Here is a 19,508-nt window from a genome sequence, read left to right as displayed (position 1 = left end):
TCTCCCTCATTTTTTCTGAGACACAGTTAAGCATCCTAACAATTGAGCATATTCTATATTGTCATCAAGATAGATGCTTTCCTGAGCTAGCATTATGAAGTGTATTTAAGTATTTTGCAAAGACTGTGTCTTGTAGCATGATTGAGTGTTTCTGTGTATTCCTTTTAGGAGTATTCATCCGTGAGCAAGTTTTGTCAGAAATAAAACGATGTGGACACCTTTAATTCTATGCTATATTCACTGTTTCAAAAAGCTACTGCTCTTAATCATACATTGCGCATAGGCAGTGTGCAACGCATAATTAATTACAAAGAAAACAGAACAGGACATTAAACTGCTATATGCAGGACAAACCAGTTAAAATAATAAGGCAATAACTGACCTCTGTAGATGTGAAGAATAACCGGATTTGCAGTGCTGAAGAACAACATATGAAGTGGAATGGCCCAGTTTTACAATACAGTAACATCTTGTTTTAGTGTAGATATTTGGGTTGTGTTTAAGTAACTTTTTGAAATGCATAAGCAGTTTTCACTGAACTCTATCCTCTTTTCTAAGTCTATTTTGTTCAATCTGTAGAGATGCAGTGTCTCAAGTCACTTTTATTGTCCAATGAATTATATTGCACCATATATTAATTCAGAATGTTTGGTACTAAAGCATAGTAATTTCAAATTAAAATCAAACAGTTCTATGCATAGTCTTGAATAAATGTTGCCAGAGTTGGTAACCTTATATATATTTCTGGAAAACAGTCATAAGACTGTGGAGGTTTAATTTAACATTTCAGAATTAATAAAACTACACAGTATCTGATTAATTCATGGTGATGTGTTCCAAAGTATCAAGAGGAAGGATGAAGATCCAATTCAGTAACTCCTTTGAGGCCCCAGTAGATCTGATATGGTAGAACAAATCTTTGATCTTCTGCAGTAGCTCAAGAATTCCAGAGTGCTTGCCCAGAAAAATACTCCCAAGAACAGATGATGGGATATGATCATGTGAATTATTTTAACCAGTAATACATGTTCTTATATCTTCATATTTTGATGTTTAGTTTTCATTTTATGGAAACCTTTCTCCACGGAGGACACTTTATCGTACCTTATCTGACGAGAGTATATGTAGCAATCGAAGAGGATCTTCATATGCTAGCTCTCGAAGTTCAATGCTAGACCAGGCCTTGCCAAATGATATCTTATTCAGCACTACTCCACCGTATCACAGCACACTGCCTCCGAGAATGAGCCTGACTCCTGGAATGGGAAATCTGAGAAGTGAGTGATTGTTACTGTCATTGTTGCGTTTGGAATATTTGTAATAAAAACTCAAACAAATCACAAAATATTGAGTTAGATTTTACTTTTAAGGTGAAATTATGAAATGTCAAATCAGGGTTCTACATATCCTAGCAAAAGCATATTTGGTCAGCAGTACATACTTATGCTTCCCTTAGTGATCAATTCAGATTTATCATGTTTGGAGACAGCATTCATTTTATTTCCCAAAAATTTTCATGAGACCAGTGATAGGAAACAAACATTTATCTGAAGATATTTCTTATTATAATTTTATTTTGCAGTGGTGACCTAATTAAGCCAAGCCTGCCTGTTTTGTTTCAATATTTTTATTTACTTATTTTTTGTGTGCATTCAAATTACTGACATATTCATGAATATATTCAATAAAATAGCTAAATGGGACAGCTTATATTTAGATGATCCTTTTGATAACATCTTAAAAGGAAATGTGCAATAGTTGTCATCACCATCTCCAATTTCAAAACTGAACTTGCTGATAAACTTATTTTAACATGTTAATAAAACCTTTGCAAATAATACTTCAGTTTTAAAAGCAGGAAAAAAAAGAGTAATCTGGGATGCTAAGTTAAAATTATTTTATGAAGGTGCCTCTTCACTTGTGAGGTCTTCATAAGCAAGATCTTTATTATATGATTATCTTTCAATAATTCCAGTATGGAGCAATGAACTATAAAGTTTGTAGTAGTTTTACAGAAAATATGGAATGGAAATTATGAAAATAAAATTAAAAAAACAACAAAGGAAATTGTGAAAAATATACGTGCTTATATACCACCACCCAAATGTACACAGCCAGATAGATATATTCAGGCTACATATCCATGTTTATATATTTTAAATTGTGAATTCTTTTTAAAAAAATGCTAAATCGCTTCACATCTCAGTTATTTTAGGCTGACCTATAGAGGACACCCAATCTAGAAAAAAAAGGGGCACTTTTAGTTAGCTACTTTAATATTGCATCACCGCTGACCTCTATTTAAAAAAATAGTAGAGGAGTTGTGGGCTCTGAAGTCCATAGTTAAAAAGTTGTGGGTGGATTTCTTGAAAGCATTAAGAATTTTTGTAGGCTTATGTCCAGAGAGAATGCAGACAGATAACTTAAAAGAAATACTAATAAAAAAGGCTCCATCTTTCATCCTGTCTTTCAGGAGCTAGTAGTCATTTTCTAACTTTCAGAAGTAAGCCTTACATTTTTCTAGTTACAGCCTAGAACCTTACACTAGCCTTACAAAGCCTAAAGCCTTACACTTTTCTAGTTATAGTGGCGTCAGCTATGAGACCGAGTTTTAGTCACTAACCACTGGTTAATTTTAAACTGGTATCGCAAACAAGTGCTGAATTCCTGCTTCAGATGGGAATGCATGCTTGGTGTACCTTTTGCTGTTCTAAAAATATTCTTCTATCACAGTGAAACTCTTTACTATAAATTTGGTGTGAAAAGATCTTTTGCTTTTAATGATAGAGAATGAAGATCCATTTTGTTTCATTTGAGACTAATTCAGCAGATTTTACAGTCTGTGAAGGAGATACATATGTAATCAGGTACCCTTGATTGTGTTTTTTTCTTTTACTGTTAGGCCTGTGTTTTTAGAGACATTTCTTGTAAAGGTAAATGTGCAGTGGGATCAAAACTTCAGTGGGCTTTTATTCTGGAGATTGACACAAGACAATGAACGGTGTACACTCAAGCTGTGTACTGCTCCTCCAGCGGTGAAATTTTAGTGTTTTGTGTATTAGTTCTGTCTTAGACACCTTATTTTCCATTCTCGCTGCTTCTTGGATACACAAAGTTTATTTATACAAATAGCTGGGAAAAAACATGAAACTAGTATTCTGTCAAAGTGAAGCTTATTGTTGATATCCAAAGTTCATGCTGTTTACATGTACAACCTCTATTTTCTGGTTTTGTATTATAAAAGTTCCTTTCAATGCTAGCAATACAGGATCTTTTATGATGACTGTTTCAAGGAAGATTTAATTGTTTATCTGTAATTACACTCTGAAAACAAACATATTGTGACTTGCCCCACCTTTGCTTTCAAAATAAGGTTAGTCGGTATCTCCATATAAGAAACCAACTTTGGCTCTTGTCAGGAAGGTTTTTGTAATCAGTGTGTAGCAGCTATTTACATTCTATAGCAGTGGTGATGTGAGAGGTTTCTTAAGGTTGTAGTTTCAGATGTCAGGCATGTTAGCTGTCTTTTGTAAAATACATATGTTTGTAATCTTAAAACATTTTAATTTTACTGATATTTAATGTTTACAGAAGGCAGTGGGAAAAGTGTGGGTTTGGCTGGAATTCATTTTAGAAAGATACATTCTTGCATGCTATTACCCAGCATGTGATACATGAAATATTGTGGCAGCACCAAGTCTCGTGAGATCCCTCTAGCAAGGAAAAGAGTATGATTAATAGGTAAGCAAGGCAGCACCAAAGCGAAAGCATAATAGGCAACCTGAAGAATTTCAGTTTACTGGGAAATCAGAATTAGCAGACGGAACAACCATGCAAATATGGAAGCAGAAACTTAACTGTGTGCGATGTTGATGGTGGGAAGGAGATGAGAAAATGAAGCTATAGGATTTATTATTTTATCACTGGGGGAAGTGAAGTGAAAGAATTGCTTTCAGTAAAGCCTGAAATGCAAGCTCTGACAGTTGAGTGCTGTTGATTGCGCACAGCACACAAATCTAGAAAGATTTTTTTCATTTTATCTTATTTTTAACTTAAAGCAGAAAGCAGAACTCGTGTAGCTGAGAACTCTGGAATTTTACCTTGGGGACATTAAAGATTCCCTAGCTGAGACAGTGCCGTTCATGTTGAGTGATTCTAGCATGCCATACATAGTTGCAGGTACAAATTTATCCCTGTCTTGCAAATTCACGGCAGCTTGAACTAGCAGGGAAAGAATGAAAACAATGAGAACCACTGATACAAAACTAGTGTACTAACACAAGTTGGAAACCCAGGAAGATACATGGAGGCAGTCTGACTGACATTGCAGGCACCGTGGCACACACTTATTAGGAAACACAAAAAGAAAGGGGAAAGAAAAATGCCCTAAGTGATACAGTGGCATGACATTCCTATGCTGTGAGGAAAGGAGCAAGGTGCAGGATACTTGTAGTGCAGAGGGTCATAAGGAAGAGAATATTTTGCAATGATACACTAACAAATTCTGAAGGTTCACAGATTATATAAGGAAAAGGCTGCCATAAGCGCAGCTGATATATCTGCAGTGATGTTATTAACTTAAAATCTATCTTAAAACTGGCTTACTACCAGTGTTACTTTCAATCCAAAACTAACCTCAATGATAAGAAGCAGCATTAAAATGGAGCATCACTGTGTATTGATGATATACAATGTGAACAATTGGGAAATCCATTTTTCAGTAAGGAGATAAAGACTGTTGATTAAATAATTCACGCAACCAAAGAAGTATGTATGTTGTCTGTTACAGACTCTCACACAGTGAATAACTCACCAGACCAGAACATGAGACTACTTTCAGTGACAAAAGGGAAGGGAAAAGTAGTTATTGGGTGCACATGTCCACTATTCTAACAGTAACGTGAGCATATATCCATGAGAAAGTCTACTAGCAGGCTGGCATCTTTGAAGGGAGACCTTGGGCAACCCTTGGTAATACTGAAGAAGGGTAGGGTTCGGCAGGCAGAAGAGGACCGTAGACATATAATTGCTGATTGCAGGAAAGAAGAACAGGAAGCAGACAATGGGATTTATGTGTGCATATGTCTTGATACATTCCTTCAGCTGCAGCATCTTTTGAGATAATCTGTTTGTTAAATAACATCTAGTTTGAGCACAGTAAGTGAGTAGTACTTAGCAGATACTTTTTAAAGATCTACAGTCTCTGCATAAAAGTAGCAGTTCCAACTGAAGCAGGATACTTGGAAGTAGAAAAGGTTAAGTCAGGTGAATCTCTTCTTTCTGTATAACTAGTTACTCTTTGAATACAGAAGTATGTGGGACCGATGACAGTCAATTTGAGGAGCTCTGTTGGAAACTGAACTGATCATATAATTTTGGTGAAAATAAGGACTCTTCAAAATGCTTTATACTTTTATGTATCAATAATAGAAATTCCTAAGTGTAGGGAGTGACATAATTGAAAGGACCAGAAACCACAAGATCAATGATTTTGTGCCAAAAGGAGTACAGCAATCTTTAAAACTGAAAGATAACAGTTACATTGTTTCTTCAAAGGAAATGAGGGGTAAGTCTGTGTTGCTTCAAAACCAATCTTGTGGGCAATGAAGGTAGTGGCCTATGAGATTAGGCATACCCTCCTGGACACACAGAAGTGAGCTTGTTCAAGCACAACTTGCCACCTTTGCACAGATCAAAAAGGAAGACAATAGGCAGCTTGCAGCTGCTAATGTGGCAGTCATACAGAGAAAAAGTGGAGGTAACAACAAGGTAAGAGGAGCAGGAAGGAAATGCAAATACAGGAGGATAGAAATAATTAATCTCACCCAGAGCATTCCTGAAACACAAACAATGTACTCTGAAATTCAAAAGCACAGAGGCCTATGTCATTAGAGCTCCCTTTTTTTTTTTAACTTCTTCCTCTTCCCCCTGCCCCCACCTCCCCAGCCCCTGTTGCACAAGAACACATAATTTATATCTTGAAAATGAATTATTCTGTGGTGATATACTCATGCCTGTTCAGTTATTCTGCTTATAATTTCAGCCATCAGCACAAGCACTTGTGTTTCAGAGCTATCAATATTTAAATCTCTACTCTGGCAGGCTTTCTGCAGTTGAGTTGCTCTGTCAGGGGCTTATACAGGACTGAATAGGATCCACCCTAAGGTGAACTGAGGTTCTAACAAAGACAATGCATAATGAAGGATGATTACTGGTGAATATATCACTCCTACACTGTAATTTGGAAAGCCATCAGAATCGCACTGGGAACAAGCATCTTCCTGACAGGTTTCACAATCAGCCCCTGTAGGCTGATCATACAAAAGCAAGGGCTGTCCCTTAGGGTCTGCCTGCTGGTCTAGAACCAAAAGCTGGATTGCCAGCCTTTCACATAAGGCATTCTGTCTGTTTGCCACAACAGGGATGTATAAAACATTTGTACTTGCATAAATAAGGTTCTTATAATTTCCAGGTCATATACAAAAGTTCAGAGACTGCTCTGATGTTGAGCTTCCAATGTATTTGCACCCCAAGGTAACCTGATAAGATTTTATGTATGTTTATAAGGAACTGAAAATAAAATCTTAGTATAGAAGTATGAGTAGAATATATTTGTGTATTACATTTTCCATTTTCCGTTTCATACAACATCCAGTTTTGCATACTAAGAGCGGGTATTGAGAAAGACATTTCTGCAGAGGTTTATCAAGCCATTTCCAGTTGTAATATAACAATACTGCATTTTTCATATGATTTGTAGAAAAAGACAAATTCCACAGTAAACAGGTTTTCTACCTCTTCTGCATCGTTTTTGCTTGGTGGAACTTCTAATTTTTGACAGAGTTTTGCAAACCTCCTTCACTTTCCTGTTCCTGATTTTTTTTTAAACAAGCTTTCTGCGAAGAATATGATGTGCTCTAGTCATTGCTCCGTGCAGTTGAATGCTGTGTAATGGGCTACTGCTTTTGGATTTTTGTCAGAAATCTTTAATTCAAATGGACTTTGCCATTCTTGTTCATTGGTATCAGGACAATGACAACATGCCATTTTCTAAACTATAATGTATCTTCCACTTGTATGTGTGCATTTTTTCCTACAGTGATTTTTCTGTTTGGTGTTTTTGTGGGAAAAAATATTCCTCATAAATATTATAGTCCAAATCACTGGAATAACTAGATGGAAATTTCCTTCTGAAATATTTGAAGAAAAATTACTATTTTAGCCTTTTTATTTAATAAAGTAGATACATCTGAAGCAAAATTTCTTTGTTCCTGACTATACTATGTAGTAAAAGTACAATATTGTATCATTAGCTTTATGGTTAAGATGTAATGTGATTATAAATAATGTATTTAGTCTATGTTCAGTTTTAAGAACCTGTATGTGCCTGTTCAGCAATATTCATTTTATGTGTGTTCACATTGATCAGAGTGAAGATTGCTATGGACAGAGAAGGAAAATGTAAAACTAGTTAAGATAATTATGAAAATTAGCACCTCCTCTACTAAGATGTATGTTTGTGGTACCTTTCTGAAAGACTGCATAACTGAACTAACTTTATAGTGTATACATTTCAGTTAATATAAAATCTATCTATGGTACACAATGTGTTACAGCTCACTTGAGCCTAGAGATTGGCACACAAGTCTTACGTCCTCAGATATGCAACTACAAATATTAAAATAATAGGGTAGTATTTTCAATGTGAAAGTGAGTTTTGGATATAGGCTGGAATTTACAAATGCATTAAACGAAAAGCAGGTGATATTTTTTAAATTGCTTCTGGTACTGAGAAATTTAAGTTTCAGGATAAAACTCTGCATGTAAATATCTCATATGTTGTTTCACAGCTTTCTTAAAAATATAACTTTGTGTATCTAGCAATTTTCTGCTCAGTGCTCAGGTTTAATATGGTATGCTTTGAGAATGGATGCTGCCTACTCACACAGCATTCGCATGAAAATGTGAAGAACACATCATGTGCAAAGTGGCACAAAGAAACCTTTAGAAACCCTTCCCATCATATTCTGCTGAACTTCCACCCGTACTGAGTATTGAACAAGAAAAGACAGTAACAAGAGAAATGAAGATAAGCACTCTTTGCTTATACATTTTTTACAGTTCATTATAATAGCTTCAAAAATAATTGTACATAATTGTTATAGGAAGACTAATTATTGTGTTTATTGTTTAGATGAATTCTGGTTCTCAGATGGGTCCTTATCTGATAAAGCCAAATTCAATGATCCTGGCCTGATGCCCCTGCCAGACACTGCCACAGGGCTAGACTGGTCCCACCTGGTAGATGCTGCACGAGCGTTTGAAGGTAACAGGAAAATTTGAATAAAGATCAATGTTCAGTACACAAACCTTTTAAAAAAAATATATCTTGTATAGCCACATTTTTAATTACAAAAATCCGGTGTTTGCCTCCAATAACTAAACTCCCTTTAGTTATTTTGGCAGTATCAGTACTCAGAGCGGAAGATTGTCCACTGAAAATTTGGGGTATTCATGATACTTTCAGTGTCTATCTTGGATACAACTCATCCGCTTAGGGGCTGAAGTTCCTTCTGTAATCAACTGGAAAAATCAGGCGCTCTGAAGGAAAGATTCAAAGCATCTAAGTTAGATGTTTAAAATTAAACCGGGAGTAACACTCCCGTGAGTTTATTGTGTTATGTTTATAAACTTGTATGTGTAGTCCAAATGATGCTACAGTTCTTCTCATCTTTCATAAGCTACCCTTGCAAAACAGCAAAAATGTACACTATATTTTCCAGTAGCAGAACTTGAGGTGCAGGATATAGACCAGGTTTGCATTATTAAATTATAAGACCACGTTAACTAAGAAAAAACCTCCTTTGCCTCTCCAAGAGCTAAATCTACACATAATATATAAACGCAGAAAGGTGGATATTGGTTTTGAGTGTATATATGAATATATACAGTTGAATATTTGTGTTTTGTTGTTTCTGAGGGGTGTTTTGGTTAGGTTGCTGTGCTGTTCCAAAATTTCCAACATTTCTTAACTGGTGTTACTCTCATTAGTGAATGTATGGGAGGTCAGAGGTATCTGTGAATAAGGATGACACTACCACAGGCGTCATTATATAAGCTACAGGTCTTAACTTTATGAGGAGAACTGGTTGTGAAGTTAGTGATAAGCTGTTCTTCTGGTTTTTTAACTAAAAACAACCATGGGAATCAGTTTACTTTACCTGATTCCTTCCCTAAGTATGAAGTGATTAAATTTGAATTTGATCAAAAGCTCTTCAGAACTACTTATGATACAAACCTAAGTGGCATTGTTAAAACCCCAAACCAACAGTGATAATTAGCCATTTAAAGTACTGTATTGTTTCTTAACCTGATTAATTGCATGTGCATTCATTATAGTAATGAATACTATATTGCTACTACTTGGTACTACTCAAACCCGCCTGTTTGTTGGGTTTTAATTGCAAAAATCTTAGATATATCTGTAGATAATACTGAAGAACTGATGGTCTGAGTTGCAAGATAGAAGCTGGTTTTATTGGGGTTTTTTTAATTATTGTAAGAATTTGAGTAGTAATGTAATTCTTTTCTGCTTAGGACTCTGAAATAGAGACATCTGTGTATATGTTAGATGATTTATAAAATGTTTTGACTGAATTCATAGTACTGCAATTTGAAATTTTAGAAGGAATGGAATTTTTAAGCCCTTGTTCAACTTTCTCTATCCTTGCAATTTGAAAGCAATTTTAAAAAGAGTAACTGATAGGCATGTCATGAAAAAATTACTGGGAGGGAATGTGTTGGATATGAATTAGCAGGTACCATTTCCTTATGTATTTTAATGTTGTTGACTTAGGAGTTGCTTCACCTTAATATTTAAAAATGGCTCGGAACTACTGTTCTGCATTCTATCCATGTGAAAAAGAGAGTGGATGATTCTAAAGTTTGTCCACTTCTGCATATAAAACTGCTTTGATCTTTTTATTAAACTGGGTGGGAATGTGGTCACATTTTATATAGGACTGTCTCAAAAAACCCCAAAATAAATAATGCACCCCCCCCAAACCTTCAATTAAAAAGATCACAAAATGGATAGGACTTGTTTAATAATGATTCAAGATACCAATGTTAGAGTTGTTCTCTAGCTTGGCTTTGCCAACCTGATATTTCAAAGTTGTGTTCTCTTCTAGAACCTAGATACAAGACATAATTTTAGCTTTTTCTTTATACAAGTTCTTTTCTTAATGTCAGTTTATTAGAATTACCAATCTGATTCCAAGGTCACGGTTTTTCCCCTGTGATGTCTCTAGATTGTATGCTGACAATTTACGTATTTTGATCAGTTCAACATCCATAATGTGGGCCTCACAGTCCTTCATCTGTCTGTCTTAAAATGCAATTGTATCTCCATTAATGTTAAATACAGCCTTTTTAGGTGCTTATAATGTTGGCATTAATTGGATTAAGGATTAAATACCGTAGCAAGTTTTTTTGCTACCATCATCTCTACTCAGAGTTTATTCATGGATGTAACAAGAACAGCAGTCTCGTTTTTAACTTGCCCCTCTCCTCCCAAATGAACAGTTGACTAGGTTATTTATTTATTGGTATTAGCTTTTATCCAACTGAAGCCTTGGTCTTACGTAGAATAGCAGTTTTTAAACTGTGGTCCATGAGGGAGGAGTAAGTCATGCTTTTTTTTTTTAATAGAATGTGTGATGATAATGCTTTTCGCTTTGTGAGGATTTCATCTTCACTGCTTTTGCTTGGCAAGAACTTTTGTGGGAAACTGAATATTTACTTCAAATTTTTCCTGAAAATCCTCTGTTATTCCTAAGACAGATCGTCACAGTGCAATGAGAGCTGTGCAGAGCTTCAGTCCCCAGGCTCCAGCATCCGCATCAGTAAGGGGTTTTTCTTGAGCTGTGTCTGTTGAGGGTCAGTGTCCATAGGCTGGAGCACAGTGCAACATTAGAAGTCTTTGCACTGCCTTCCTTTGCAGGACATAGTTTTGACTCTGGTATTTATCCAGACATCATCTTTAGCATGCATGCAGTCAGTAGCAAGGGGTATCCTTCCATTTCTTTCAGACATGGATAGGCTACTTCCAGTTCCCTTCTTTATTTTGGTGGGAGCTGCAGAGAGACAGTAGCCAGAGAACAGTTGATGTGCTAGAATTACATTGTTGTAATATTTTTGTATCCATCCCTGAAGCAAGCAATAAGAAATAGGTAGAACTGGATGTGACTGTAGGGCTTTAGGGAGAGCAGTTGGGGTGAAAAAGGAGAAGTTAAAGAAGCGGAAAGAAAGCAAGCAACATGTTGAACTGAGTAAAGATAAAGATATGGGGATTTATAGAATAAATTGGAAAGCCAAATTAGAAAAAGGAGAACAAAGAAGTCTCAGAAAAGAATAGTTTTTTAATTCTCTTTTTGTATTATACTTGCAACAGATCTCCAAGTTAGGGAAGAAGGACTGGCTTTCAAAATATGTATTATGTTGCTGATGGCTAATTTTGGATCTAGTTGATGTTTTGGGGAACAAAAGGAGACGCCTTTCTAGAAGTCTATGTATATTACTGTCATAGAAGAGAATTGACGCAAACATAAATACCGATTATTATTCTAAATAGATCTTAATACTATTTGTGCTACTTTAAACTGGGTTTACTGAGCTTGAAAAAAGCTGTTTAGTGTTTGGTAAATGATACTGTGGGAATTAACAACCTAAGAAAGTCCCTCTTATGTCTCTAATTTAGTTCATTAAAATAGGTGGTTTCAACTTCTGATTTTTTTTTCCCCAGGTTATTTTTATGAACGCCCACTTAGTGCCAATCAGACTGCAGTGTTTCTTAGTGCCAATTTATCTTTGCAGAAACATCTGTGCTACTATAATTAATATTATTGTAATATGTCCATTTAAATACTGTATAGCTCAGTGCAGGTAATGCTACCCATAACATAATGAGAAAGAATTGAAGCATTCAGCATGAGCGATAATTCTTTTAACTAAATTAGTATGTTAAACTGCTAGAAAAAGAAAAACTGAAAATATTTAGTTAACATTTGGTCATTTCTAGTGCATGCATGTGTAACTCTTTTTGCTTCAGCGCATATGTAAGTGTATGGTTTTGGGTAGTCTTTGCTTTAGTAATGAGAGAGCAGCTTCATGCACTATACTCATTTTAGCCTTTTCGGCTCTCCAGTACATCAAAATTGCCTGGAGATTTTTTTCTGGCCTCTGTTAGTGGGCTGGAACAATAAAAGTCTGGATTCACATTTTTAGTGATTAGCATTGTACAATTCTGTTACTTTAAGGTGAGACATGAATTTTGTCTGATCAGTGATCTTGCTACGTCAACTGCTGCTTAAACTTTTGATATAAGCACCAATGTATTTTTGCAAATAGTTTTCTATGCATGGGACCTATGTGGGGTTTGGCAAGGATGTCCCAGAAAAAAATAAGAGCTCTGAGATTTACATGTATTTTCTTCTGTTTAGTAAGCACATATCACTTGAATTGAATAGGAGGTGTCCCTGTAGTTTGGAGGAGTCAGAGTTTACGTCTACAGCATCATAGTCAAAAATACACTTGATTTTTATTTCAAAAAATGAACTGTCGGTGAAGGTAGCTTTGATTTCATTTTCATGAATATAGACTCAAGCCAATTCTGTTAAGAACAAATAAAACAAAAATCAGTAGGAAGATTTTTCTCTTAGAAGCACAAGTTCAACCTTCACCACAGTTCAGGCTTAAAAACAGTTCTGATTTAAATAGTAAATTGGTGAAACTATTGCTAAGCATGGATACTTATAGGGAGATCAGTGAGATTTGATATAGTTACTGAAAATAAAAATGTGTCTTGAGAAGTATTGAAAGGCAAAATATTTTACTAGCCCAGGATCTTGTCGATGTACTAGTTATTACAGAGATTTATTGTGTTACTGACTTGTTCAGAGAATGATTTTGACACTACCCTGGCTTTTGAAAATTAAGAAGAGCAACACAGGAATTTACGTAGTCCGTTATATCATTGGAGACCTCTGGTTATTAGTGGCCATGTAGTGACTTTATTCCTCACCTGATGAATGTGAGAATATGGTTTCATATTTTTTTGAAGACATGAATATTGGAAGAATATGTTTAAGTTGTACTAGGAAAATAAAAAAGGTTAACAATTAGTTTCCTACTCTAAGTGTTAATATTATTTTTAAATTATGTGGAGTTGAAATTCATTAGGGATTACATAGGAAGAAAATGTTAAGCCACGCATTATACTTCATTGCAAGCACCTATGTTTTTATATTTTTTGTGTGTGTGGAAATAATACCAAAATATTTTAAAATGTTGTGTTTAAAAATGGAATCATGTGATTTCATTAAGAGCTGCATGTACCTGTTTTTGCACCTGCTTTTACCCATCAAGCAAAAGATGCTTTCAAATAGAGCTGGGGAGAACACACTGACAAACGTTTTCTCACAAAGTAAACCAGACCAGTGGACATTCTTTTTAATTAAGCCTACTTGGCAGAGGGAGGAAAAAGCAGATTTTTTTTTAATATATTACAGTAGAATTGCCTCTGAGACACAATGTCACATGTCACATATTGTTAGCTGTAGAAAAAATAGCAACAACATAACATTTGTTGCTGGCTTTATTTTCTTCTGTCAAGTGGTAATGAAAATGTGAACAGTCTAAAGGTGAAATCAGTAATTAGATGTGTACTTTGAACTGGTTGTTTACACAGTCTCATTTCTGGCCTACATACTGCATTTGGTCTGGGAAAGTAGTTTTAGTTTATCTGTACTAATTAAGTCTATTCAACTTTCAAATCTGTAATTGATGTCATTGATTATGTGTTTAAAATTACATCCTTGCCTTATTGTCGGCACATATGAAAAAGTCACGTTTGTATTTGCTGAGATCCATCTCTAGTTAGAAATCAGGATAAAAGCAGGGGAAATGAGCTGTGGTCTTTAAAACTGGGCAAAAAATGACATGCAACTTTTCTTCATTATGTTATAAAATGAAGTGTCACTCTTTGCTATCCCTTAAAACTATTAATTTTTTAAAAATCTCTTTAAAGAGCTTTTCAGTGATTTCCTATTTTTGTTTGGTAGAACTTTCAAACCAAAATTTACTTCCTCGTTAAAATGATCTGGCCTGCATTCACTGTTTGGGCGCTTAGAGTTTGGAGGGTTGTCTTTTTATGTATCATGCCAAGTTGTCATGCTGTGTCACAATACTGGGTATTACTATTAGAGACACGGGGCATGACACCTTATGCTTTACTGTAATGGTGGTGGTGTGTAAAAATGGCGTGGCAAGGCTGAGAGTGGGGGCCAGCATGAGTTGCCCGGGGAGTGTCCCACTGGGTGCGCTGTACGTGAGGGCCACAGCTGCTCCAGTGGAGATGGACTGGCTTTGTTTATAGGAACGTTCTAAATCTTATTCCAGGTTTTGACTCAGATGAAGAATTTGGGCCGTTCTGTCATCACACGCCGTTTCTAGGTGATGGTCTGGGATTGATGACTTTTGCCTTTTGTAAACTTTCTTTAATATTTCCTATGTTTGCACGTTTGCATGATAATGCAAGCTTTGGGCCTGTGGGGTGCTAAAGCAAGGGGAGAAAGGGCAAGGCAGGCATGTTGTCGCCAGAATTTATACAAGCCTACAGACATGGATTTTGTTTGACAGAAATAAGTTAAATCAATCTCCAAAGAATATGGATTTTTGGGGTTTTTTTAAAGATGACAAATTAAATCCTAATGAATGCATCATTTACTCCTGTTCTGTGCAATTATGATCTGCATGGCATATTTCTATTATGTGGTGACTGATGTATTTTGGCAACCACACTGTATATCCATAGGTAATTACATCTGTGCTTGTTAGATTATGCTCCAGTGAAATCCAATGTAGAGAATAGTGTGCCTTAGTAATATATATAACAAAAACTCAATTGATAAAAATAGTGTGAATATTGTTTTTCAAGTATGCAGATTACCATTAGGTTCTGCAAATGCTTGAGACAGTAAAACAATATGAAATGAACAGTGCAGATTCCTGAGGAATCTGATGGCTTTAAGTCCATGGAAAATGCAAACCTTTTCACCGAGTTATTACTGTCATTGGTTGTGGCCCTGAATTCTCAAATGGCTTTCTGCAGATTTCATCAAGACCAATTTACTGTTCATATCAGCATTAACTGGTCCAAACAAATCTGTCTTACTCTGCTGATGGGCAGAAAAAATTGCGTTGGGGTTGCCTTTGGATGCAGATGTGGGGAAGCCAACTAGTCGGAATTTACTTTACATCTGCTGATTGTCTTCAAAGCTGTGATGTAGAAACCTACATCCATTTCTCTAAATGAACCAGGATAATGGCTGTAATATAGCCTTTTAATTTTTATATATGTCCAGCTTTAAACATATCCTTATGTTACTTTTTTGTAGATCAGAGAGTAGCATCTTTTTGCACCTTGAATGATATGCAGCAAGCTCCGGGCTTGGAAGGAACACACGAGCTACCTTTGGATGAGAGTCCCCCGGATGGAAAAGATTTCCTTGAGGCTACTGGGTATGTCAAAATTAAAGTGTATTTTTTTACAAAAATATTTTCTCTTAATAACAGGAGCTCAACTGTAGTATGCAATAACCTTATCTGCAGCAAGTGTCTCAGACCTTGGAAGAGGTGTTCCTACCTGCCTTTTGCAACTATTTGCTACTTGCAAATCCATAATTTTTCATTTATACAGAGGTAAATTAATGAAGAGAATCTACAACAGAGGACTGCAGGAAACTTTTATGCCAAACTGCCCAATTCTTCAAATTCTTCCCAATGCTCTGGGAGAGATTATCTTTTTTTCTCTCTCTCCCCACCCCCTGCTCGCTGCTATGAGGACTATACTTGTTAAAACAACAGAGATTCAGCAGCATAATCGGTCCACTAGCACGCTTTAAAATAAAAGTACATCTTTGATTAGTTTTGCTCTTCAGCTGCAGGAATGGAAGAACAGGAAATGGAGGGAAACTTGCTTGTTAGACTATCACATTTTAATTTGAAACAATTTTACACAAATTAACTTACTTACATGGTAAAACGCATTTATTGTAATGAGTTCTAAGTCCACATCTTTCTCCGGCCTAGTGATCAGTAAGTATTGCAAAAGACTAAGACATTCCACTTTCAGCATTGGCAAATCTGTCAGATTTGTGCACTTGCATGAAGCAGCTGATTCAGCTTTGTATATAAAGCTCCTCTCTTCAGCTTCTCTCTCCTAGGCAAAATGATTCACATTGTGGCTAATTTCATCTACAACTGTCTCCCACAGTGCTCATTGTCACACAGGAAACAGAAGCTATTCTGAGTATGTTCCTTCAGTCATGCATTTGATTAACCTGTGGCAATATTTCATATGTTTTGACCTTTAAACAAAATGTTTGTCTCCATAAAGCCATAGGTTTATCCTTTACTGGAAATGACACAACTGCAGGCCAGACAAAAGAACTCTTAACAGCTCTTTTTGTTTACCATAATTGCTGCTGCAGCTTGCTTCAGATTAGTACGGTCCTTATCAGAAAGCAGTGCTCGGCACACCAGTTAGCAGCAAGTTTGACTTGCACTGTGAGGCTATGTGCACGTAATACCTAAACCATTCCTTCTTAAAATCATCATAATTTCTGCATGATTTGCATGAGAGGCAGTGTCATATTGCAGATATTGCAGCAATGGGTTTATGTTCCAGTAATAGTCTTTTGCTGATGCTGGTTTTGTCCATGTTTTCCTAACTATGCCTAAACTGATTTGTTTCCTTTGCTATCACTGAAAGTGTTACTCTGCAAAAGCTGGAGGAGAAAATGTTTCTGACTAACCCAGAGTGAAGGTAGTGGTTTACTTTACAGGGAACATGCTCCGAGTACTCTGACTGGAAAAGTAAACCAGCTAGAAGTCATCCTCCGGCAACTACAAACTGACCTGAGAAAGGTAAGAGATCTTTAACGATATTATTACTCTGCAGTTGTAGCAGTTACATTTTTATGCCAAGTTCATCAAGGGCTTGAAAAAAGCACATCAGTCAAAGTAGATGGGTGTAATGAACGAATGGTAGAGCCCACTGGTTGATCCGATCGGATCACTGAGGTGGTCTACACTTCTACACTGAGGTGCAGAAGGTCCTGTGGGAATGATCATGTGAACAAGCTGCCCCAAGGCTAACTAGTTTATGGGTCTTTACTCCAGAATAACTGTCCTACATATAGTCATACCCCAGAAGGAATGAGGCACTTTAGCTCCATTTATGGTACCTTGGATTTAACAAAGGATACGGACACTTTTGTTGTGTATGACATATTTGTCATCCTTGTTGCCTTGTGGTATCCTGATCATGTAACAATGACTTGCTTTGTGCCTCATTTGCTGTCTAATTTCTGAGCTGGAGACAATGCCAGAACTGGTAGAAATGAGACTGCTTTTGGTAAGAAAATAATCACGTAAGGGAAAATCTTGAAATTAGATATTTTCCTTCCTTAATATATGCTCAAAACCAAATCCTTATGGCTTGGGCTCTCACAAGTGATTTGTAATAGCTAAATGCTTCTTATCCTTTTAAGTGCTTGAATTTTTGTGTTAAATGGAGTAAACTCCTATGATTTTTGTGTTAAAGTAGCATCTAGTTTTCTTTTTAGCTTGCAATATTTTCTCAGAATGAATGAGGTAGTTGGACCATATTTGGAGAATTAACTTAGAGTTAGTAGTTGTCAGAAAGGATTAGGGAGCTCAACAAAATATATCTGCATGACTTGCACAGAAATATTAATAAAAATAAATGCTGTCGTCGCAACTAGTCGCTATACTCAACATGTGTCTTTGTTAACCAGGAAAAACAGGACAAGGCAGTTCTCCAAGCGGAGGTGCAGCATCTGAGACAAGATAACATGAGACTTCAGGAGGAGTCTCAAACAGCAGCTGCTCAACTGAGGAAATTTACAGAATGGTTTTTCAATACAATAGACAAAAAATCCTAATGACTGGGCCCCTGGAAAATACTTATTTGAACAATGTAACAGCTGTATTTTTTTAATTAGCGGGGTAATAATTTCACTGTGTTCACAATCCATTTTAGGTGTTTCTGCTACATTCTCTATCCAGCTTTATTCATTTGAAGAGGAGAGAGAACTGTGGTAATCCGTCTTTAAATTCATATGAAGAAAGCAGAGGATAGCAGATATTTGTTCGTGTGCAGATGAATGTAAAAAATCCTTAGTGTCATTTTAGACATTTTTAGAAGATGCTCTGGCTGGGGCTTGCCTGAAGAGGAATATTTGGGGTTTTAGTTCCTGCATTTCAGGTGCGCTGGTGAAGATGTTAAAGCAATTTACATTAGCTTGGGCTTCAGTATTGTAAGATAAAAAGAATAACCAGACATATACTTTAATGTTTAAAAGGTGCTCTATTTTTTTGTATGTACAGTAGTTTTATTTCCACAGTCCACATTGTCATAGCAATAAGAATGGAGGTATAGTGAATAGTCACAAAGCTGTGTTTATAAAATGTTAGCACTGATGTGTTTAACACTAGTTTGGATGCAGATACGTTAGAGATTATTTATTTGCAAGAACAAATGGTGCCTGAATATAAACAGTGTTCTGATTTTCTAAAAATACACATGCCTTGTAAACGGCTCACCAGGGTTAGCCCGCTCCCAACTTCAGTTACTTTTGTATAGTTGATGTTCAGCTAAACAGTTATACTGCTTAACTATTGAAATCATGTATGGTGTGAGCCAGCCAATCAGTTGTACAATGCCAAATTTGTTTATCTTTGTACAGAAGCTTTGATCAAGTGTCTTGTATTTAACATCTTTATTTAAGCTTATTTAACCTTAACTTGTTGTTTTTATAAAGTTTGTTTTATCTGCACTATGGTGAGGTCAGTTGGTTGCAAGTTGTAATACTTTTAGCTTGCCAAGACTGTACTGAGGAGTTCTAGAAAATTCTAACAATTGGATGCTGCTAGTACACAATTGATTTGTTTGTATGCTTTAACATTTTTAACTGTTTAATTTGAAATGAACATACATCCTGCTTTTTTAATAAATGTCAAAAATCTAAACCCAAATTATTATCTCTTGTATTATCTATAACCACTGGCATCAGCGATAGCTCAGGGTCCTGTTCAGCCCACTCCCTAGGTTCTTGATTGAGAGACAGTCCAACCCCCAGAGCTCTCACGATTCCTTGTGCAGTCGAGGGGCTGTCAGCATTATCAGAGTTGATCTCTTTGGTGTGTCCTGTCCTGGAGCTAAGGAGGTGCCTTCACGGGTCAAGGAACAAGAGCTGGTTTGACTGCTCCCAGGCAGTCGTTAGAGACCTAGGAGAAGAAACCTGCTTTACCCAAAAATACTTCCTAAGGAAAGTGTTCAAAAGGGGTCCAGTTTTCTCATTTTTATTTTACATTAACAGTAGCAGCAAGTAGCTTCTCATCTTCTTGTGCCTGCAGTTGAGGAT

At 36.2% G+C, this 19,508-nt stretch overlaps 1 protein-coding gene across 2 annotated transcripts in view; it reads left to right on the top strand.

Moving 5' to 3' along the window:
* The window catches only part of SIPA1L2 (signal induced proliferation associated 1 like 2), a gene marked incomplete at both ends in the record, with an annotated part of 87,383 nt that extends 69,357 nt beyond the window's left edge, over positions 1–18,026 (top strand). Inside the window, 6 exons of one of the 2 annotated variants that reach the window (XM_081997943.1) lie at positions 1,058–1,277; positions 8,195–8,326; positions 14,458–14,511; positions 15,456–15,579; positions 16,905–16,986; positions 17,880–18,026. In XM_081997943.1, coding sequence (XP_081854069.1) covers positions 1,058–1,277; positions 8,195–8,326; positions 14,458–14,511; positions 15,456–15,579; positions 16,905–16,986; positions 17,880–18,026 — 759 coding nt within the window. The remainder of the gene's footprint in view (positions 1–1,057; positions 1,278–8,194; positions 8,327–14,457; positions 14,512–15,455; positions 15,580–16,904; positions 16,987–17,879) is intronic. The other variant, XM_081997944.1, reaches the window with a different exon arrangement.
* Positions 18,027–19,508: the final 1,482 nt, after the last annotated feature.

This window comes from Phaethon aethereus (assembly GCF_964289735.1).
Source record: "Phaethon aethereus genome assembly, chromosome: 3".
In the NCBI taxonomy this organism is placed as follows: Eukaryota; Metazoa; Chordata; class Aves; order Phaethontiformes; family Phaethontidae; genus Phaethon; species Phaethon aethereus.
This window is presented reverse-complemented; position numbering and strand designations above follow the sequence as displayed.